At 38.9% G+C, this 24,144-nt stretch overlaps 2 protein-coding genes across 3 annotated transcripts in view; both read left to right on the top strand.

Moving 5' to 3' along the window:
* Nucleotides 1-295: 295 nt before the first annotated feature.
* The window catches only part of LOC124777995 (transmembrane protein 231), a 35,911-nt gene continuing 12,062 nt past the window's right edge, over nt 296-24,144 (top strand). The window contains exons 1-3 of one of the 2 annotated variants that reach the window (XM_047253563.1): nt 296-434; nt 520-686; nt 19,513-19,641. In XM_047253563.1, coding sequence (XP_047109519.1) covers nt 296-434; nt 520-686; nt 19,513-19,641 — 435 coding nt within the window. The remainder of the gene's footprint in view (nt 435-519; nt 687-19,512; nt 19,642-24,144) is intronic. The other variant, XM_047253564.1, reaches the window with a different exon arrangement.
* LOC124777994 (prolyl 3-hydroxylase OGFOD1) lies at nt 19,648-21,326 on the top strand. The gene has a single exon (XM_047253562.1). It carries the CDS (start codon nt 19,780-19,782, stop codon nt 21,232-21,234), a length of 1,455 nt encoding a protein of 484 aa, XP_047109518.1. The 5' UTR covers nt 19,648-19,779; the 3' UTR covers nt 21,235-21,326.

Here is a 24,144-nt window from a genome sequence, read left to right as displayed (position 1 = left end):
TAGCCCACAGCGCCTCTCCAGAATGACTTCACTTGTGGCGATACTTTCGTTGCGTGTGTGAACCCGGCTTTACGCGGTATTGTTTCTTCACCAACGATATGCCATACCTGAGATATACAACTGCACATAATAAAAATTGGAAACAGAGACAGCAAGAAATTACATAAGTAATTCCGTTATTGCAATATGTACTTTTAAAATTAATATTAATTTGTTAATAAATCAACTGGCCAACAATGTTTGTTACTAGGGAAGCGAAACAAATGTTTGTTGGCAACACTACAATAACACTGCTATGGCGGTTTACAATGTGTTTACTCAAAACGTAGTGTGTACGTATAGGGCTACTGTTTGTTCTAAAGCTACTGTTTTTGTGTTATTTATTACGGGAACTACAGTAATAATACCCTTAATTATAGCGTACCGAAGTTACGGTGATTGTCTAAATTTATAATGTGTAATAGGAGACTCTAGAAAAGGAATTGTGTGTATTAACATGCAACGTTTGCATTTGTTCAGGATTCTGGATCAAGGCAGATACTTACAGGGAGCAACCAGATGTGCATTTTAAGCACAAGTTTATCGCAGTTGCAGAGTCAAATCAGTTGGACAAACCAATTATCTGCAGCAACTTCTGGAATCTGAATAGTATTCTGAGTGACTACAGCCATTGTTCAGTCGTCAAGGTAAAAAAGTTTTTAGTAAGAAACCGTAGTATTATTAATGATATGTACATTTTTATCGATGAACATGGAACTGGTAGTTTCATGCATAGATATGTTGAATTCACACTTAAGTTGTAAGATTCATTAATATTTCAGCAATGTAGCTTCTTCGGCACTGTTTGTCGACCTGTAGTAGCATTTCTTATCACTTTTTGAGATTTATAGGGATTATTAAGTGAACAATCTTACATCTCCTTGAATATCAGATTAGTAAGTTTTTAGTCTGGACTGTGTACAACGTTGGAAGAAGCTGATTGCTGTGTCTTCTGCAATATTGTTTGACATACAAATACAGCATTTACTCACAATTTTGTGTGAAATGCTTTGAGTGCCACTCAGTGCAAAACAAAAGGAAGATTTGCAGAATCAGATTATGGACAGTATGGATAACTACAGAATCAAACACGACATCATATTCTTGCGTAATTCATTGCACGTAGTAGCCTACATGTCATTGAGCTTTTATAATCGTGAAATAAATGTAGCATTTCTTCGTTTTTAGTTTGAAGGTTGAAAACTGTGTAGCCTAAAACTGTTTCTACTGTTCATGTTTTCTTGTGACTTCATTGGTTAAGCATTGGCAGCTCTCATATATTCAGGTAAAAGCAACTAAGAATGGTGTTTAAAATCGTCTTCATAGAACATTATTTATCAAGGTGAGGACACATCTGATTTTTTCTATGTTAGGGTGAAGCCTCTAGTTTTGGCCGCTACCCCACTTATATTCACCTTGATGTCAAAGGTTAATTTATAAGCTTCTCTGGAATACCAGCCAGTTCTACCATAGATTATTATAAACTTCGTGAAAGGCTCTATTCATTTGTCTACATAATCATTCTTTTGTCTGTTTTTGTTTGGAGACACCATTTTGTGAAATGATCAGTGTTGAAGAAGCTGGGTTTTGCAGAAATTTTCTTTAAGCAACACATGATCTTTTTTTTTTTTTTTTTTTTTTTTTAAAAAAAAAAAAAAAAGGAAAAAGAAAAGAAAACATCAGAAGAAACTTAATCTGTTTGGAAATAAGATAAGACATTGTATTTTCATTTCTTATAAGTTTTATAAGGCTCAGCCTAAAAACATGTTACCGAAAGTATGTGGCCATTAACAGATCCATATTTAGCCTTGGTTCTGCGTTATGGCCATGCATGTGGCCATAAGTGGAGACATATATGTATCCTGTTTTGGCCACTTCTAATAACTGATACTAAAACATCAATATTGGTGTTCTGTCCTACATTACACTAGGCTAATTTTATGTAAATAGGCTTATTAAACAATTTTTGGTAGGCCTGTTTTTATATCAATATATACCTCACTGTTAATATTGTCTTGGCATATAATACTAATTTACTTATGCTTGTAAGGGGTCTAGTGTAGCAGGGGATACAACCCGTCGGCTTTGGACAATGACGTCACAAGTCGCCAGTGAGCAGTTTACCATTTTCGCTTTTGCTGTTATGTTTCAGTTTCGTTTTTTACTGATTGCTTAATAAAGTGGATCTGTTTATTCTATCTCGTGAGATTTTTTTAAAAAAGCCAAAAAACACTTATCAGCTACTGAAGGGAGCTACAACACTAAGAAGAATCGCTTCTCGTTTGGCGACTTGTGACGTCATTGTCCAAAGCCGACGGGTTGTATCCCCTGCTACACTAGTCCCCTTGTAAGGTACAAAATATACAATAGGCACTATTCAAATATGCAACATTCTTTAACTCCATCTTTGTGCATTATTTATAGGAAAAATGAGTCAACCAAAGAATAAGAGGTTTCAGTATTCTCCCAGCAAAGTTAAAGAAGCTCTAAAGGCTATTGATGAGGGAATGAAGGTTGCTACTGCAAGCAAGTTGTACAAAGTTCCAAGGACTCTGGTGTATCTCCACAAGAATCTACAGGGCACTGTGGTTCACGTTCTGTCTTAGGAGAACAAAAAAAAAAAAAAAAAAAAAAAAAAAAGTGGACTGTGTTTTGGACTCTTCTAGCATGGGATTTCAAGTTACTAAAGAAAATTTCTGTGCAAACACTGGAGAGTGCAGATATGGAAAGTTGTAAGACTACATTTACTAACAATTGACCTGGAAAAAAGTGGTGTTATGGATTTCTTAAGAGACACAAGGTTCTGTCACAAAAACAGGCAGAATATGGCAGTAGGGCTAGAGGTTCTGTTACAGAAGAAAAAATAAGAAACTGGTTTAACGAAGTATCCATCACTTTAAATGATATGGATGTGTTAAGTGACCCAAATAGAATTTTTAATATGGATGAAACTTCTTATTTTCTGGCTCCTAAAGGAGAATTAATCATAAGTCCTCGTGGCCGTCATGTTTATGATGAGTCGTGTAACTCTGACAAAGAAAACGTTACTACATTGTTTGCAGTGAATGCTGCTGGAAAATTTGCTCCTCCCTTAACGCTGTTCAAATATGTAAGGATTCCAGCATCATTGGGGAAAGCAGCTCCTCCAAACTGGGGCATTGGAAAAACAGGAAATGGATGGGCGACAGGTGAAAGTTTTTTTGAGTATATAATAAATGTATTTGATCTGTTCTTGAAAGAAGCTGAAATTTCCCGGCCTGTAGTAATATTTTTATATGGGCGCTTCTCTCATTTGACATTTCATTTGAGCAGATATTGTAGGGAAAATCAGATTATTCGAGTTGCTCTCCATTCCAATTCTACACACAACTTGCAACCATTAGATGTAGCTGTCTTTGGACCTATGAAAAAAATGTCGAAGAAGATTGTTCAGAAATGGCGATTTGAAAAGAATGGCACTGAAATTTCAAAATCTGATGTATCTTCTGTTCTGTCACAAATTATTACAGAACCTAAAATGGTGGCAAATATTTGTGCTGTTTTCAGGGCAACTGGTCTGTTTCCATTTAATGTGAACAATGTAGATTACAGCAAGATAGTTGTTCGTAGTATACCAGCCTCAACCACAGTTCAGACAAATGAGAAGCTTCAGAGACATTTCTCGTATATAGAAAAGCAAATTGATCCTGTCCTTCTAGAGGAGTTCAGAGCAACCAAGAGAAGGAATAATGAGTGGGAAGGAAATCAAGAAGCATTATTACTTTTCAAGTTCTGGAGAAAAATAGCTGAGGTTGAAATGCATGGTGCTAGTGGTAACACTGATGACATTCTGACAGATAGCATAGCACCTCCCTCTGAAGATAATCCAACAGAGAATCTTTCACGAAACGCAGACAGACTTACTCCTTCATCCATTCAAAATGTTGATAATATTGACATATCTTCAACACACAGCAGCATTTTACAAAATTCAGATATTCCTTCAACACCCACCAACAGTCTTATTTCTGCATGTATATCAACAACCCCCAATAGTATTTCACATAATTCAGGTACTCCAACATCCAACCATAGTCCATATATAGTGCGTATCCAAGTGACACCACCAAAATCATTAACAACAGTTTTTGAAAGTGTCATCACTTGGCCAGAACCCGAACAACGAGGCACAAAGAGAAAGAAAGAACACCCACTGTTGTGACTAGTGACAAGTGGGTGGAATATCATGAACTGAAGGAGAAAGAGAAGCAGGAGAAGGAGCAGGAAAAAAGGAAGAGAAAAGCTATGAAGGCATTAAAGTCCAAAGAGCAGCACTTGGCATTATCTTATGTAAAAAAAGGGGAAAACAAGTAACAGACAAGAGTTAAGTGATAGGCCAACAAGTTCTTCTGAGGAAGAAAAATGGACGGACTGTAGAATTAATTTAGATGACTACGTAGAAGGAGATGAAGATGAAATACCAGAAAATGTAAAACTATCTTCGAGTGAGAATTTGAAAGTAGGGGACTTTATTTTGGTAAAATTTAGTTTAACAGGAAATAGAAGAACAAGACCTGCAATTTTTAAGTATGTATTTTGAAAGTGCTTTCTGATTCTGAATATGAAATTCAGCGCCTAAAAAGTTCTAATGTTCAGAAAACTTGTTTCGAATACATTGAAAATGATGTTTCGACTATAACGGGTGAAGATATTATAGGGAAACTGCCAGATCCAGTCTTGGTACAAGAAGGACATTCATTAAAAACAAAGTTTCCTGGTTCCATTGATACTCGTGAGAAATAAACTTGTCTGGAAGTTGATTTAAGTAATTACTGGGGCAATACTTTGCCTAATGATTTTTTTTTCTGTTCATTCATTTGCTGTACCTTTTACATATTTGATGTATGTTTGTTGTCTGTTGTCTTATATACTTGTATAAAGCACAAATTATTTTTTGGCACATGGATTGACAATTATTTTAGCCATAGTTTTATTATAATATGAAATAGCCATAAGTGGGGAAACAACATGGCCAAAACCGGGTAAATGCGCCATTTATTTTTCAATATTTTCTTCTGCTTTTGTTATACAACTTAGAATATTTGTTTTTACATGGTTGTAATGTGTAGACTTTGAAGCAATAGAGATGATTTTTTTAAGTAATTTGTATATTTTTGCCTATACTAAAAATGTGATTTATCTCAAATTGCCCTTAATGTGGCCATAACTGGGGCCTCGACCCTACTCAGTGGGTAACATACATTTTAACCCAACAGTCTTTGAGGTGATATTTCACTTCCTTTCAGTAAAAGTGCTTTTGTAATGAAAAAGACTTCTACATTTCTCTGGTGCTTAGATTTGCTGTGTCAAACGTATTCACTAAAGCAGATGTGAAGATATTGTAAACTAATTACTCTCATTGGTGGATACATAAACCTATTGCAGTTCAGATCATAAATCCAAAAAATAAAGTGAAGTTACTTAATGCATATGTAGTGTGTCTCTGTTGAAATAAAGACAGAAAAATTGTTTCTCGGTAAGCTAATATCTGAGAGTAGAATCAAAATTGTTTTGATGTTGTATGCACGCGTCTTACTAATATCTTATTCTACATAAATTGCGATTGGTTTGGTAGGTAATCAGTAATTCTTTGCTTATATTCTGAGTCACTGTCTCACATTACAGGCAGGGCGTACCAGAGAGCTTCATTTATTAGAACTAAATTTCGTGATTCCTTGCACCTGATTGTGGGTCATTCCATGCCAAGTGGTCTAGAATTCCCCGCATGACCATCATGGATGTTGATAAAATTTTGTGTGAACATTCACACAGGTTCCCAATTAATACTGGTAAAGTTTAAAGTTCACTAGTTGCAGAGATATAGTCATTTGTTTGACTCCATAGCACAGTTATCAACTGTGCATCCCCAGAGTTTTCGGCAACCTTCAGAAATAATATCTCTGACAATATTTTCTTGAAAGAACAAAACCAGGCCATCTTGTACAACTTTGGAAAAAAGTGTGAATTTTAGCTTTTTATATCTAGAAGTAATCGTGGAATAAATATGGAACTTTGTGCATCACAACTTACCAAGAGAAGGTCTTAGAACATAAAATTTCGTGCTTCTATTACTTTCCCGTAGTGTACAAATTGAGGGCAAAATTGACAGTGTTTATAAAAACTTCAAAAAAGAATATTTTAGTCCGCTTTTACAAAAAAGAGACCAAAAGCTTTTAAACCATTTTCATTAGAAAGACCAGGGCCTAAACCTCCTGAAATGTAGTGCTCTCTCTCTCTAGCTTTTTTTTTTTTCAATGCGAGTGTATAAGGCCATAAAAAAAATGGCTGGGTGACAGTGCATTGAAAATAAACCCATATTTCATTGGTATTCAAATTAAATCTTACATCTGTCGTTATGTTCCACATACAGTTCTTTATTACTCTGTGGGGAAGGTAATATCAAAAGTCCTGATAGTTATTAAGTGAAGCTGAGTCAGAAGAACTAATGAAATGTAAAAGAAGTGGTGTCTTTTGTAGTGACTCATTGTGGCATATTTCAGCTTGTTTTTCTGCTATATATAATAACTACGGAATCAAACTGGTTATAAACTTCAAAATGTAACTGTGTGTTATAAAGGCACCTGACCTCATGGTGGTAAAACTTCTGTGTAACAGCTGCTACATACATCATATAAATTGCCTTCAAGTTGTCACATTCTGCAAATTTTAGTGAAGTTCATAGTGCCCCCCCCCCCCCTTTTTTTTTTTTTGAAAGGATTTATGTTATAGGGAATGTATTTAGATTGTACAATGCTGCTGATGTGCTAGATTAATTCTGGTTTAAGGTGTAGCATATTTTGTGTTCACATAGATTGCAGTTTGTGAGTGGAACTTTAGGGTATTGATGGAAAATGGTATAAATGTGTTGCTATGGCCCATGGCGGCTTAAGCACTGCCGATTTCTCTTAAAGTGAGGAAACCCGCATTTTCATTGCCGTAGGGGCCACACCCAATAACTGTGCAACAGCAACTACAGGTGAGTTTCCTTCCATAGTTCCCCAAGGGATCAACCGAAGCGTCTGATCCCATCCATCGGTTTTGACCCGTGGTGTAAGTCTGTTGTGTGTGACGTCATGAAGGCGCGGAGTTTGGTTTGTGAGTGTGGCATGTTTGTAGGTGTCATTGTGTTGCGGTTCGTGGTGGCCTCTGGTGGTGTGTTTAGGGGTTTTGTGTTGTGTGGTGTATTGGGTTCAGTTTGGTGTTACTGATTTGTCTGCCTGGTTCTCGTTTTGGCTGTGTTTGCAGCGGAATTGGTTTCATTGAGGTAACGATTTAGGGTTTTTGTGTGAAAGTTATTGTAGTGCTGTTTGCTGTAGGTCGTGTGTTAATTTGAGTAAATTAATTTGTTGTTGCTCTTGTTATGTATGGATATGACCGATAAAATTAAAAGTGTGCAACTCGATGTCATGATGAGTGCAACGCCGTTGGAATTGATAAAATTTCTACAGCTGTTTGGGTTGATTGCGGAGATGGTTAAGTGCGCTGTTTGTTGGAATGAAATGACATTGGCAAAAGTTCCAGCGTCTCGGACCAGGGGCGGTTATATGTGGCGGGGCCATAGGGATAACCTATGGCGCTCCATATGTCGCGGTTCCTGGTTCGAGAAGTCTAGGTTGGACTTGCGCATGATTGTGTTGTTGGCGTATTACTTTTGTTATAGATCCTCTCTCAGTTTTTGCGCACATGAGACTGGCATGAGTGAGAGGAGTGACTGGTTTTCATTTTGTTGTGAAGTATGTTTTGAGTACAGGAGTAAGTTGGGTGGGCCTGGGGTTGTGGTGGAGGTGGACGAGTCACAGTTTGGGAAAAGGAAGTATGGGACTGGTAAGTCTGTGGTTGGTTTCTGTGTGTGGGGGCTGTTGTACTGGGGATTGGGTGTTTGGAATGTGTTTTTAGGGTTGTGGAGGAGCAGTCTAAGGCAGAATTAGTGGGGTTAATTTTGAGGAGTTTATAGGACCGGGTCCCACTGTAGTTTCCGATGCTTTTTCTTCTTATAGGGGGTTGGTTGAGAGATGGTTCAATCATTTAGTTGTGAACCATAGTTTAGAGTTTAAAAATTATGAGACGGGGCCTTGTACGAATCCTGTAGAGGGGATGTGGGGGGGGGGGGAGGTCATTAAGTCAGTTCTTGGGAGGGGGAAGAGGTGCTCTTCTAACCTAACCTTAGGTCTCATTTAGATGAGTACTGCTGGCAGAAGAGTGTCCCTGAAGGCTATTGGTGTTTTTTTTGGGCTATTAGTAAGCTGTACAGGCCGAAGGTGGTTAGTTTGGGTGGTTTAGGTGGGTGGTTGGCTGCGGCTCAGGGTGGGGGGGGGGGGAGTTTAATTGTTGGTACTGTTTGTGGGGGAGGGGTGTTGGTTTGTGATTTTAGTTGTGAAGGATCAATTTTGTTGCAGTTTTTGTTGAGTTGTAGTGTTTGATTGAGATTTCTTTATTTTGCATTTGTTTTTTGTTTATGGGTATTTTATTTTTGGGGGGGGGGGGGGAGGTTGGGGTCTGGGTGGGTTGGGTCTTTCTTTTGGTTTTTTCTTGTTTTTAGTGTATTTGTTGTGTATTGAGGTCAAGGGAAGTGTTGGATTCCAATGTGTGTTTGTGGCTGTGGGTGTTCCGGTATCGGGCATTGCTGTTGAGCTGTTTAGGTCAAGGGAAGTGTTTGAATCCAATTTGTGGGCTCAGGAGCTGTTGTTGAGCAAGGGAAGTGTCCGATTCCAGACGATATTGTGTTTAGTGGAATTTGGGGAGTTTTGTGTTGTCTGTTTTTTTCGTCGTTTTGTGTGGTTTGGTATGGTAATGTGTGTGTAAATTTGTTTATGTTTACTTTGTGCCCACCCAAAAAAAAAAACCAATTTCCCTCGCTTGTCCCGTTAGTTTCATTAGGTTTTTTGTGGAACGTGTGTGCATGTGTGCGTGTGCGTGTGTGCGTGTGCGTGTGCGTGTGTGTGTGTGTGTGTGTGTGTGTGTGTGTGTTGTTGGTTTTTCAATGTATTTTCGTGTTTGTTGTCATGTTTACGTAATGATGACATAGGCGCCATATTGGAGTCATAGTGTATGGTCGTTTCTGCCGTATTTGTCACGTCATGGGTCAAAGCAGATGGATGGAATCAGATGCTTCTGTATTTCCATTCCCAAGTCTGATAATGGTTTCTTTACACAAGATCTCAAGCCTGGTGATACATTTCATTGTGTCAGAGGCCAGAGCTAGAAGAGGGCTGTTTTAGAATCCTAAGCATATGCTTACTTCAGGTTACTTGAATATTTGCAGCTTTCATTAATTTGATGTAGAACATCATGAGGAAAACTATACTGCTGGCCAGATGTTGTCACTTTGCCCTTAGTTTGTAAACTATTGTAAACCAATAGGAGAATGAAATTTATTCTAAGATCTTCTATTGGTAAGCTATTACATGCAAAATTCCATGTTCATTCCGGATATGTAAAAAGCTAACTTTACTTCAAATTATCACAGTATGAAAATTACTCAAGAAATTATTGCCAGAGATGTTATGTGTCAAATTTGCTAAAAACTCGAGGGTACAGTGCAAGTACTCATTTTCGTCTTTCTAAACAAAACCGAAGAAATTGAAAGATGTCATGATGTTGCGAATATTCAGCTGGTATTTCTCTATGCATATTGTGTGAAGTTGAGGCTGTAATAAGAAAAAACAGATGCACATTTGTTTTTGAGGCATTTGCAAACCTCTTCATCTGCAAATAACTACTGCTACATGTCTGTTTGAACCTGCTTACTGTACTTGCCTCTTCGTCTCTTTCTACAATTTCTACCCTCCTCAATTGCCTCTAATATGAATTTGATGATTCCTTGATGTATCGGCTGTCTTTTAGTCAAGCTATACCACAAATTTCTTTTCTCACCGATTCTGTTCAGCATCATCTCATTAGGTACATGATCTACCCATCTAATTTTCAGTATTTTTCTTTAGCACCTCATTTCAGAAGCTGCTATTCTCTTCTTGTTTCAACTGCTTATCATTCATGTTTAACATCCATACAAGGCTGCACTCCTGACAGATGCTTTCAGGAAAGACTTCCTAAATTTCTCTTCTTGGAAATGATTTCCTTTCCATTGCCATTCTACATTTTATATCCTGGCTCTTCTTCAGCCATCATGATTATTTTCCTGATCTAATTCCCTCAGCATTGCATTATTTAATTTGACTACATTCTGTTACTATTGTTTTGCTTTGTTGTTGTTCTCTTACATCCTTTCAAGGCAATGCCCATTCTGTTGAACAGTGTCAACGGCAAACTGCAAAATTTTTATTTCTGCTCCTTGAACTTCAGTTCCCTTTCCAAATTTCTCCTTGTTTTCTACATCTACATTGATACTCAGCAATCCACTGTAAGGTGTGTGGCAGAGGGTACCCTGTACCACTACTTGTCATTTCCCCTCCTGTTCCACTCACAGATATAGCGGGGGAAAAATGACTGTCTGTATGCCTCCTATGAGCCCCAATTTCTCATAATCTCCCTTCCAGGCTGCTCAATGTACAGATTATTAACTTTGAGGATAGGCTTCAAACCTGTCTCACTCTCGTCTCTACCACTGCTTCCCTTTCATACCCTTTGACACATGCATGTAATTTCCATCTGGCTTCTGTACAAGTTGTAAGTAACTTTTTACTCCCTGTAGTTTACCCCTATCACCTTCAGAAATTTAAAAAGTGTACTCTAATCAACACTGCCAAAAGCTTTCTCCGAATCTGCACGTGCTGTAAATTTAGTTTTCTTCTCTAAATAATTTGTGTCGGTATTTTGCAAACATGACTTATTAAAGTTATAGTTCAGTACTGTGCACACCTGTTAGCATTCTTCTTGAAGTCTCGTGGTATTTCCCCCATCTTATATATCTTGCACACCAGGTGGAGTAGTTAAGTTATGGCTGGCTCACCCAATGATATCAGCCTTTTGGTCGGAGACCCCATCTGCTTCTGGAAATGCCTTAGAGTTTAAATTCTGGTTCTGAAATCTTAATCATCTCTCTCTCTCTCTCTCTCTCTCTCTCTCTCTCTCTCTCTCTCTCTCTCTGTGTGTGTGTGTGTGTGTGTGTGTGTGTGTGTGTGTGTGTGTGTGTGTGTGTGCGCGCGTGTTTTAAGAGTCATCAGTCTTCTCATGTGTCAACATCTTCATCTTAAAGTAACACTTGCACCCTATGTCCTCACTTATTTGTTTGACATATTCCAATCTCTGCCTTCCTCAACAGTTTTTACCCACCTACAGCTCCTTCTAATTCCATGAATGGCACACATTAGACTTTCCTCAATGGTATCGTGTTAGATTCTCCCTGATTTCTTAACGGCGTAATCCTTATCACTCCAGGCAGGGTGTTTACCTTCATAGTCTCAGATGTTATTGAGTTTAGCAAAGGCCTATGTTAAAATTCAGGTGTAAGTAAGAAACATGTATTTTTTTGTTTTCTCCAAAAAATTTCTTGCCCCGAGATAACAGGCCTCCAAGGATGACACAGTGAACACCATTTTGAAGATGCGAATTTCGGAATTTTTTTAAAAATATTGTATCGCTGTTACAGTTCTAGATATTTTGTTACAGTTTTTTAATTTTTATTATTATTATTTTAAAGGTAATTGCTTTATGATTACAGTGGTATCCTCTGTTTGCACATATTTGTCAAAGATCTGTCACCGTAGCCTTTTTTTTTTTTTTGAAAAAAAAAATTTCCCAAAAATGCCAGCCCAGAAAAGTTTGATTTTTTTCTGTTGATTAGTACCATTTAGTACTATATTCTCTCTGAAGGAAAGCTTCCACTTTTAAGTTGGACAGGTTTTATTTTAAAAAATCATTTTTTTAACTTTAAAGGGTAATGTATGTATTCACTGTAGTTGTTTCTTACTAATTTCTTTGTACAACATTTATTTCTATTGTCTTTGTTGCAGTTATTTCGTATCACTTCCTTCGTTTCAGTTATTTCTTTTCACTTTAATTATTGCAGATATTTCTTACACTTTGTTGTAGTTTCTTGTCAGTTTCTTTGTCGTAGTTGTTCACTGCAGGTTTCTGTATTGTAGTTGTTCAGGGCGAATTTCTTTACTGAAGAGGCTTATAAGAAATCTGAGACCATCCAGAGAGTTTTGTGTTTTCGTGAGGAATTTACCAGTTGACACAGCTGCTGTGTGTTTTGTGAAAAGAACTGTTTGAAATGACTTCTGACTGGGGCCACAGGAGAGTGAAGTGTGCTGACTATTTGCATATACATAAAAGAGTGATATATAAGACAAACCAAACAACAGACTTTGTTCAGGTTAGGAATAAGTGTTTTCATTTGAAGACTGTTTCAAAGTGAAGATGTTTCCATTGACGATTTTTTGTGTTATAAATGTTTTGACAGAGTAACAATGAAGGTATCTCAACAAGGTGAAGCCTCCCATAGTGCAGATGATTCAGATTTTGCATCAGTAGAGGAAGAATTAAATATCCTGAATCAGTCAGTTGCATAGGTAGGCATTAGTCCTGTTTAGAAACCATGGTCAGTAAGTTGAGTCATAAGCTCCATGCATCAAGAAAGTGTAAAGAAATTACTAAAGCTATAGATGAATACACTACAGTAAAACTGACCACACTCTTCAAAGTAGAAATTCCATCTTCAGCAGAAAATAAACCAAAGCACTCTTGCACCTCTTGCCAGGAATTTTTTACAAATATCAGTTCAGCTGTTGAATATTGTGCATCTTACAATGAAAAGGTGGAAGTTTTAACTATTATTCCAGAGACATTTTCAAAGAAAACAATTTTTAACCAGGTTCCATCAGTATCAGAGTATATGGTAGACAAATCAAGAAATGTGAGGTCTGTAAAAAGAGTCTTTGGTAGACCAGATCTCTATTAATAGGTCATCCTGTAGAAGTAGCTCAAGTTCAGATAGTGCAGTCATTTTATCTGGAAGATAAATGGGACTGTTGTCGCCAGAGTGCCAACAAAAAAGGCACTATAACTGTAACAGTTGAAGGTCAAAAAGTTGTGAAAGGGAAGAGGTACAGGACTCACAGTATCAAAGAAACTTTTGCGGTTTATAAGAGCAACTATACAACTTCACATATTGGAAGATCAACATTTTATGTGCCACAACCTAAGTGGGTAGTTCCAAACCCACCCAGAGATGTCTGTCTGTGTGTACTGTGTGAATTTTGAACTTTGTGTGGTAACTTTGAAGAAGTTACTGGAGCACGTGACATATGACACCTTGGTTGGGCGTGTGGAGTCATTAGTGGTCTGTGACGTAAAGCAAGAGACTTGTTTGTTTGAAGAATATGGTGACTGCCCTGGAATGGGAGGACTGTCTTTACAGACACTTGGCCTGGAAGACATAGAAGATAACTCTGCAGAAATTACATATGCGACATGGGAGGAAAATGAACTAATAAAGAAAACTGTTGCCTTTGACAGTTTCATTGATGAACTTGGTAAATGGCCAGTGAAAGCAGTAACACACCAGCATCTGAAGCAATTGCAGCAACAACACATTGCAGAAGTGAAAGGGTGCTTCACTGTGATTTTGCTGAGAACTGGTTTGTAATTCTCCCACAAGAAGTACAAGGGTATCATTGGAGTAATGACCTGGTTTGAGTTTTTACGGGAGTGACATATTTTTAAAACAAGACCACAAGTGTTGCAGTTATAAGTGATGACACGGGACATGACTCGGCACATGCTTTGCTAGCAATGTGCAAAATTCTTCAACTGCAAACAGGGGCAGAGGAGATCATTATTATTTCTGATGGTGCTCTTGGTCATTTCATAAATCATTACCAGCTGTTTGAATTGATTAAGTCGCATGTGCCAACTGAGTGGATATACAGTGCTACTGGTCACAGGAAGGGGCCTTATGATGGTGTAGGCGGCTTGCTGAAGCACCATGCTACAAAACAATTTTTCCAGGCCAAATACAGCTGTGATTCAGAATTCTGGGGCTTTTACGAGAATCGTGAAATCTTACACATCCACAACCCTCATTCTTTTGCCCAAAGAGGAAATCGAAGAATTCCATGAGCAGAAAAAAGGAAGAATTGTCCTAACAAACTACTCCTGTGAAAGGAATTCAGAAGACATATTTTTGGACTCAAAGTGATGGGCGAACTCATATTGCATGCACTTTAAAAAGCAAGAAACAGTAAATTTCATTTGTTTGGCCAACACCTTAGCAACAACAGGATAATATTCACATTCACAACCTGAGAAGGGGGATGTTTATGGCATGTATATATGACTGTGATTGGTAGATTGCAGAGATTATAGACATCAGTTATGGGTTAAACGAAATTGTAATGAACTTTATGCTACCACATGGACCACCTGCCAGATATAGGTTTCCAATGCCATCAGTGCTCACTTCCTGTTCACAATGTTTTGAAGATTGTAAGTGGTCCAGTTCCTATTGGTTCAACAGGAATGCATCACTCTATATCAAAGGAAGATACTGAAGCAATGGAAAACATTTTTAGTTCATTGACTGGCTTATTTCAGTCAAATCAGAGTGCACAGAAGTTGTATAAATTGAAACCTTTAAGTCTTTGGACCTTTCACATAAATTTTGGAACCATTTAAAATGCTTGAAAAAATGAGTCTCTTACTCATATTTCAAAACTAAAATTATGTTAAATAACCCTAGGCTTTGATTTTTATGAGTCTGTTATGTGATGATAAAACAGGTTTCATACATGGCAAAAACTTCAATTGTTTATAAAACCTGTCCAACCTAAAAGTGGAAGCTCTTCTTTTCAGGGAATGTAGAACTATATGATGCTAATCGGCAGAATTTTTCAAAAATTTCCATCTTCAAAATAGTATGCACAGTGTCATCTTTGGAGGGCTGTATCTCGGAGCAGAATTTTTTTTGGAGAAAACAAAAAAAAAAAATACTTGTTCCCTACTTAGTCCTTCATTTTAACATATGTTAAATTCAATAACATCCGAGACTATGAAGGTAAGATTTTTTCCTAGCCTGCCTGAATTGATATGGACTATGCCTAACACATTTCCAATCTTGGGAGTACCTCTTCTTGTCATTGATTTCCATATGTTCCTTTTTCTGCTGATTCTTCGGAGAAACATATCATCAGTCCACCTAATTTTCAACATTCTTCTGTAGAACCACAACCCAAAACACTTTAATTCTCTTCTGTTCAAGTCTTCCCACTGCCCATGATTCACTATTATACAATGTTGTGCTCCAAACATACATTCTCAGCCATTTCTGCCTCATATTAAGGCCTCTGTTTTATACTAGTAGACTTTTCTTGGTCAGGAATGCCCTCTTTGCCTGTACTAGTGGTAGAGTTTGTGTCTATGTCCTGAACTCAGTATGCAGTGGACCTGTGCCCCTTCAAACCCCTCTTGGAGCAGTGGCTGTCAGGATAAGGACGGCACAGGAAATGACTGTCTGCAACATATATCTTCCTCCAGATGGTACAGTACCCCTGAACGCATTGGCTGCACTGCTTGATCAGCTCCCTAAACCTTTCCTACTTTTGGGAGATTTTAACGCTCATAACACCTTGTGGGGTGGCACCATGCTTACTGGCCGAGGCAGAGATGTCGGAAATTTACTGTCACAACTCGACCTCTGCCTCTTAAATACACGTGCCCCCGCACATTTCAGTGTGACACATGGCACATATTCGGCCATAGATCTCTCGGTTTGCGGTCCTGGCCTTCTCCCATCTATCCACTGTAGAGCACATGATGACCTGTGTGGTAATGACCACTTCCCCATCTTTCTGTCACAGCCCTGGCATCAGGCCCATTGGCACCTGCCCAGATGGGCTTTAAACGAGGCAGACTGGGACACTTTCACCTCTCCTGTCACCGTTGAATCTCCCCCACATGGTAACATCGATGTGGTAGTTGAGCAGGTAACTACAACAATCATTTCTGCGGCAGAAAACGCAATCCCTCGTTCTTTAGGGTGCCCCTAGTGAAAGACAGTCCCTTGGTGGTCACCGGAAGTTGCAGAGGCAATTAAGGAGCATCGGTGAGCTCTACAGTGGCATAAGCGGCACCCTTCCATGGAGCATCTCAACGACTCTGTGCCCGTGTTCGCTAGCTTATCAGAAGACGGAAACAGGAGTGTTATGAGAGATACATTTTGACCATTGGGTACCATACGCCACCTTCCCAAGTCTGAGCAAAGACCAAACTAGTTTGTGAGTACCAGACCCCAATGGGTGTTCCCGGTATTAACGTAAATGGCGTGTTTTCTACCAACGCAAACGCAATTGCCCAGCACTTTGCTGAGCACTATGCTCGCACTTCTGTGTCAGAGAATTACACCACAGCCTTTGGCACACTGTCAAATGGTGGATGGAAGTTAAAGTCCTCTCGTTCACTACACACCACAGTAAACCCTATAACGCCCCATTTACAGAGTGGTAGCTCCTCAGTGCCATTGCATATTGCCCCGACACAGCTCCTGGGCCTGAGTGGATCCCCAGTCAGATGATTAATCATCTCTCGTCTGACTACAAGCAACATCTCCTCGTGATCTGCAACCGGATCTGGTACGATGGCATCTTTCCACCACACTGGCGGGAGAGCACCATCATACTAGTGTTCAAACCCAGCAAAAACCCGCTTAATGTGGATAGCTACCATCATACTAGTGCTCAAACCCGGAAAAACCCACTTAATGTGTATAGATATCGGCCCATCAGCCTCACCAACATTCTTGGTAAGCTGCTGGAATGTATGGTGTGTCGGTTGTTGGGCCGGGTCCTGGAGTCACATGGCCTACTGGCTCCATGCCAGGAAGGTTTTCGCCTGGGTCGCTCTACCACTGATAATCTTGTGTCTATCGAGTCTGCCATCCAAACAGCCTTTTCCAGACGCCAACATCTTGTTGCTGTCTTTTTTTATTTACTAAAAGTGTATGACATCACCTGGCGACATCATATCCTCGCCACATTAAACAAGTGGTGTCTCCGAGGCCCGCTCCCGATTTTTATCCAGAATTTCCTTTTGCTCCATACTTTCAGTGTCCAAGTTGGTGCCTCCCATAGTTTCCCCCATATCCAGGAGAATGGGGTCCTGCAGGGCTCTGTATTGAGTGTATCTCTATTTTTAGTGGCCATTAGCGGTCTAGCAGCAGCTGTAGAGCAGTCCGTCTCACCCTCTCTGTATCCGGACGACTTCTGTATTTCGTACTGCTCCACCAATACTGGTGTTGCTGAGCGGCACCTACAGGGAGCCATCCATAAGGCACAGTCATGGTCTCTAGTCGCAGCTTCCAGTTTTTGGCTGCAAAGTCATATGTTACGCACTTCTGTTGGTGTCATACTGTTCATACGAAATGAAAACTTGACCTTACTGACGATCCCCTCACTGTAGTGGAGACACATCAGTTTTTAGGACTGGTTTTCGACACCCGATTGACTTGGCTTCCTCACCTTCATCAGCTTAAGCGGAAGTGCTGGCATCACCTCGTTGAATTAGGAACTGAATTATCATAGTGAACATTCTCACTTATTACCTTTAGGTGTGGCACATCAGTTTAAATATGAACTCGTGGTTCATTCCTGTATGCATCTGCATGTCACATTTTCCTGGCATCCTTTTCTATAACTGCACATACTGCTCACCACTGGCATCTGTGCAGAATATTAGATCTGACAGGGCAGATGGTATAGCATAATCTTTGAGATATGGATTTAGAAACGCTGACAGTTTTAAATATTTTCTGGATCACTGGATATGTTCCAGTGAGTTATTGACAGTAGCACAAGGTTTTACTTTCAAAACGTGTGTAAATGCACATCTCCCATCACCAATCCATCCACTTACATCAAACTTGTATTTGCATGTGAAATGCTTAAGGTTGTAGAAACATACCACTTTCTAGGACTAGTTTCTGATGCTGAGCTATCATTCCTGAAATGGATGTGCCAGACAAAACTTAATGCTCTATGCCAATAGTAGTCAACATTTTTTGCAAGAGCCAATATTGATTTTGGGGAGCGGCATCTTGGACCCAAGTCAAAAGTCAGCACATTTAAGAATACTTTATGTCAACTGTTCTCTATTTCCGATTGCACCCATCCTCAGTAGTTGCTGTGTTTGTGTGAATGGAGGACCAATTGATTAATAACAATAACTGTACTTACATTTAACTGTATTTTGCAATATCAGATGCGATCACAAATATTTACTATATGTTTTGAATGTCTTTTTTTCTTCTATTCATGTTGTATTACAGCACCCTTAATTTAAATGACTGTTTCTTGCTACAAATACTTAACTATTTTTGAAGTGACCATCTCTCTAATATGTTCTGTATTTGGCTCATGGCCAAATTAAAATTAAACACACCTTAAAACATTGCTGTCTCTGTAACTATTTTTATTTGTTACTGAGCAGGAAAGGTGCACTCATAAGATCTTAATGTTAGTTGGCGGTTTTGGATTTAGCTGTTAGTTGCTAGGTGCATATTATTATAAAATATGGCTGAGAACCATGGTCCACATGAGTACTTGATTCACACTGCATGTCACCCACGGGCCACAGTTTGGCGACCACTACTCTATGTTACCTCAGCAACACTTATTGAGGAGCCATTTGCTCCAATCTTTCGTTACTTTGCTTTCATGTTATCCCGCTTAGGTTAAGAAAGCCTGGCCTATGGATTAGCAGACCCATTGATGCTATGCCTTTTAGATCCAGTCCATCACCATCGAATCATACCTGTAACCATGCCTTTCAGATGAGAACCACGGATAGCCTCCTGACAGAGACAAAGATAATCCCGTTACGATTCTGTGATTCCAACTATTACTCAACTAAGCTGCCGATGTATTTTATTTGTTACTGAGCAGGAAAGATGCACTCTTATATTCAATTTCCAGTTAACAAGACTTATCTTCCACAAAAATGTTTCCAGTCTGGTGCCCCAATATCACCCCCAGAATCGTTTGCCAGTTATGATCTCTCTGTGTGGTGACATTAATTGGTTTACTCAGTCGCGCATTTGACTTTTGTGCAGTTGAAACCACTGGTGGCTTCAATAAATTTATATCAGTAACAATTTATCCCAAATTTTTCATTGTTTGATGTAACTTCCAGTGTTTACTTTGATTAATCTTAATTGAGAATGATGCCACAAGTCAGAGATATGCATAGAGCACCATGTGACAAATGATGGTGCCCTGTATAACAGCTGTATAATTTCCAGACAACCTTGACTTTTCGATGCAGTTTCAGTTTATCTCTGGTGATGTCTCCAACAGATGGGGACAAAATGTCAGCGAATAGTTTTATGTATTGAACACTTCCTCTCAGTGCAGAAGTTTTAACTAAAGCATTATCTGTTGCTACACTTACATGTAAACCATCAAAATTGCCTTGAGTAAGTTAATTATTTCATTATATTGTGCAAAGAAGGCATTTATTGAGACATAGCTTTGTGTTTTTCAGACAAGAGAAGAAGACAGAGATATTGATGGAAAAAATGAATTACTGTTTTTTGAAATGGAACTTCTCTTACACAGAACTGAAGCAGTTTTCTCACTGATACTCTTTCTAGTTTTTGATTATAAGCTCTATGTAAGTACAGAATATTACCCTGATGAAAAGTGAATATTTAAACTTGAGACACATCTAGTATCCTGTGTAATAGTGTCTAATAAGCTAAAAAAGGAAAGGATATATCAAGCATTAAGTCTACAATTACATCATCCCACCATGTCAGCGAAAGGCTGTGTAAATTCAGAATCAAATGTTTCAGCTGAAAATTGTGTTGAAGTTAGGTCTGATCTACTTCAAAATGAAGTAAAGGATTGGTTGTCAAGTCATTGGTCAGGCAAATCTGATTTAGGCCCTAGTGAAAAGTGGGGCATTTCTCTACTTAGTGAACCTTTTAAGATTTGCACTTTGACGAATCTTATATCTGATCATGCGTACTTGGAGAAACTGAAGGTTGAGCTACTTAGCTTAGAATTCCAAATGAAGAATAATGACTTATACCAATATCGTCAGTCTGAAGATCTTTTTGGTTTTGACTTGCCTGCTATTAATTCATTCAGATGCCTTCTAAATAATACCATTCGACAGTGGCTAGAAGATGTTACCAATATACAACTGAGGGAGAAAGTATCTGCAAATTGTTCATGTTATGATGATACAGATTATCTTCTCTGTCATGATGACCAGTGTGAGGATAGATGCATAGCGTATATTTTTTATCTGAATCGTAACTGGACCGCACATGATGGTGGAGCATTGCAACTATTTAACACCATGGAAACAGAGCCAGGAAATATTGTTAAATCAATATTGCCTCAATTTAATTCTTTTGTTTTCTTTGAGGTGTCAGAAATATCATTCCATCAGGTACAAGAAGTATTTACGATGGATAGAACGAGAATAACTGTGAATGGTTGGTTTTATGGTTCCAGAAAAATTAAAAGAAGGGAGCATAAGTTGGGAAATAATGACTCTGTTACAGTTCCTCTGTTGCAGGTTGAAGATTCGTTTTCCTCAAATGTGATAAACAGTGTATATTATAATGGTGATGAATTACTGAAAACACTTAATTTACATTTTGAGAAGACTAGCTCAATCATGCTGGAAGATTTTCTCTGTAAAGAATTTTATGACAGTTGTTGTAAAGCACTTTCTAGAAGTACAGTATCTTGGTTAAGAAAAAGACCTGTTAATTATTGGTTATATGATACAGCAGATGAGTCCACTCTGAGTTCTGAGGTACAAGGATTACTTACACTTATGAAATCAGAAAAGCTGTTCCAGTTACTTTCCGTGTTGACATGTCTAGATCTCACATGCATTGGTAAGATGAAGAAATCTTGTGACAAAACTATCAAAGTTTCTGCTTGCTCATATGAAATTAGAAGGTGGAAGTCAGGATATTATTCATTGGTAAATGATACAAGCTTTTCTAAAGAAAGCTTGTTAGATGTCACACTTTACTTGAATTGTGAGAACTGTAGTGAATGTGGAGGATCAACAGTGTACATTTCTCCAGAAGAGGAGGAAGAACTACTTTGTGCTTCTCCTAGACCTAATTCTCTGTCTGTTACATACAGAGAATCAAATACTGCTTGTTTTGTTAAGTACATTAATCATAACTTCAGAGGTGATTTCTACACAATTAATTTTTCTTGTGTGGAACAAGCTTGAAATTCACCAGTTTGTTACAGAATGTGTTTGAATGTAAAGACAATTAATTCCCAGCTTTGTACTTATAAGTAAATAAACTATGAAATACAAAACAGTGTTTCCATACAAACCATTCCTCAGAGGTATCTGCATGACTGGGAAGTAGTTGATGAATCCAGATTGATAGTATTATCAGAAGTTTTAATTGCCAAATGTTGTTGTATTTTCTCTTTCAGCCATGAACAGTGGTGTTTTGTCTGTTGTGATTAGTCTAGGAAAGCTTATCAGACTGAAATCACGATCTCTCTCTCTCTCTCTCTCTCTCTCTCTCTCTGTGTGTGTGTGTGTGTGTGTGTGTGTGTGTGTGTGTGTGTGTGTTCGCACATCTCAAGGTATTACAAAAAAATGAAAGCAGAGCTAAATAACACCAGAGGGTAGGGAAGGTGATTTGGGGATTTCATAGGGATGAACCAAGAGGTTACAAAGGTTAGGTGGACGGTGGAAAGGCACTCTTGGTGGAGTGGGGAGGATTTCATGAAGGATGGATCTCATTTCAGGGCAGGATTTGAGGAAGTCGTATCCCTGCTGGAGAGCCACATTCAGAGTCTGATCCAGTCTCGGAAAGTATCCTGTCACAAGTGGGGCACTTTTGTGGTTCTTAAACCACCTTCCCTACCCTCTGGCTCCTACCCTTGTAACTGCCCCCGGTGTAAAACCTGTCCCATGCACCCTCCCACCACCACCTACTCCAGTCCTGTAACCCGGAAGGTGTACACGATCAAAGGCAGAGCCACATGTGAAAGCACCCACGTGATTTACCAACTGACCTGCCTACACTGTGAAGCTTTCTTGTGGGAATGACCAGCAATAAACTGTCCATTCGCATGAAAGGACACAAGTAGACAGTGTTTGTTGGTAATGAGGATCACCCTGTGGCTAAACATGCCTTGGTGCACAGCCAGCACATCTTGGCACAGTGTTACACCGTCCGGGTTATCTGGATACTTCCCACTAACACCAACCTATCAGAACTCCGGAGATGGGAACTTGCCCTTCAATATATCCTCTCTTCCCATTACCCACCAGGTTTCAACCTTCGCTAATTTCAAGTTGCTGCCGCTCATACCTCACCTGTCATTCAACAACATCTTTGCCTCTGTACTTCCGCCTCGACTGACACCTCTGCCCAAACTCTTTGCCTTTACATATGTCTGCTTGTCTCTGTATATGTGCGGATGGGTGTGTGTGTGTGTGTGTGTGTGTGTGTGTGTGTGTGTGTGTGTGTGTGTGTGTGTGTGTGTGTGTGTGGGCGCGCGCGCGCGCGTATACCTGTCCTTTTTTCCCCCTAAGGTAAGTCTTTCCGCTCCCAGGATTGGAATGACTCCTTACCCTCTCCCTTAAAACCCACATCCTTCCGTCTTTCCCTCTCCTTCCCTCTTTCCTGATGAAGCAGCCGTGGGTTGCGAAAGCTTGAATTTTGTGTGTGTGTTTGTCTGTCTATCAACAAACCAATGCTTTCGTTTGGTAAGTTACATCATCTTTGTTTTTAGATATATTTTTCCCACGTGGAATGTTTCCCTCTATTATATACACAATATTGTTTGGTTGATATGTTAGTAATCAGTGCAAACACAGTGAGGAGTATTTTTGAGTGTAAAGTGTTAAAAAATTTTCAACATATTTCGCAACACTGAATTGTCTAGTGTAAAATATGCTTGTTGGCAACACCGTTTCCATCGCTCCTCTATTTATAACAAATGAGTGAGAGCTAGCACGTAAACCATTCTGCATCAAGTTTTGTGTTTGGTTCATCAAGTTTTGTGTTTGGTTTGAACTTTTTGTGAGACACAATGTCAGTGAGAAAATACAGTAGTGAAAGAATGAGGTGGGTGGACTATGAAAAAAAAAACACAAGAAGATGGTGTTTAAGAAAAGTGAAAAATGCTTCCCAGTTGTTGGAAACCTGTCAGAGGTATTGCAGAAATATCTTGGTCCTCAAGTAATTGTATTAGCATCATATCCATTGTGCAGGAGGTGGTACACTCACTACCGGAAGAAACTTGGTGACAACCTACCTGAACGATTACAGTCACTCAAATGTGAAACTGAAGAAGACAATGCAGATGTTTATATTCCTGGGTGTGAAATTGTTGATGTGTTGAATGTTAGCATTTCTGCTTACCAGGAAAGGTAAGAAGCACAAGAAGAAAACATTATGCAAAAAGAAATTGACATGAGTTTTACACAAGCAACATCTTCAAAACTTTGTGAAGTGTATAATGTAGATGCACTTGGTGCAAAACCTGAAGATAGTGAATTGTGCATGAAATGTGATGTGTGATTTCAAAACCTAAATACTGCTCTCTCAGCAACCACTTATACTGAGAAGATACAGTTACTGACACTGATACCAGGTAGCTGCTCTAATCAGCAGATACAGAAATGCACACCCACTTCTTCACATTATTTGATTTCAAAAGCTCGTAAAATCAAGAACGAGAAAGGCAGTTGAGCATGCCCAGATTCTTATTGTGGGCATCCATTGCAAGATGATATGCTTACTGTTGCTCCGGAATATTACCTAAGTGATGACAAAGATTCCAACGGCAAAGTCCTAACCGGACTAATGTCATCTGTTAGTGAAAATGGTGAAAAAGTTAAGATATATGACAAGAACAGTAAGAGAAACAAATCTCCTAATGAAAAAGAAGAACACAAATTTAAAAATTGGTGTCTCAAAATTGCCAGCCAGTGAAGGAAGTGTGCTTATGTATTTACTGCACTAATTTGAAACGTGTTTGTTTCACCATAAGCAGTGTCACAGGAAAGATGTTCACAGAGATGGACCTGATGCTTTTGTGTATATTTCGAGAGCAGCAAGATAAATGTTGGTTGCAGGAGTATGCAATATGTCCTGGTGCTGAGGAAATG

The sequence above is a fragment of the Schistocerca piceifrons genome, chromosome 2, assembly GCF_021461385.2.
Source record: "Schistocerca piceifrons isolate TAMUIC-IGC-003096 chromosome 2, iqSchPice1.1, whole genome shotgun sequence".
NCBI classification, from domain to species: domain Eukaryota; kingdom Metazoa; phylum Arthropoda; class Insecta; order Orthoptera; family Acrididae; genus Schistocerca; species Schistocerca piceifrons.
Note: the sequence above shows the minus strand (reverse complement) of the source record. Positions and strands in the feature narration are given on the sequence as shown.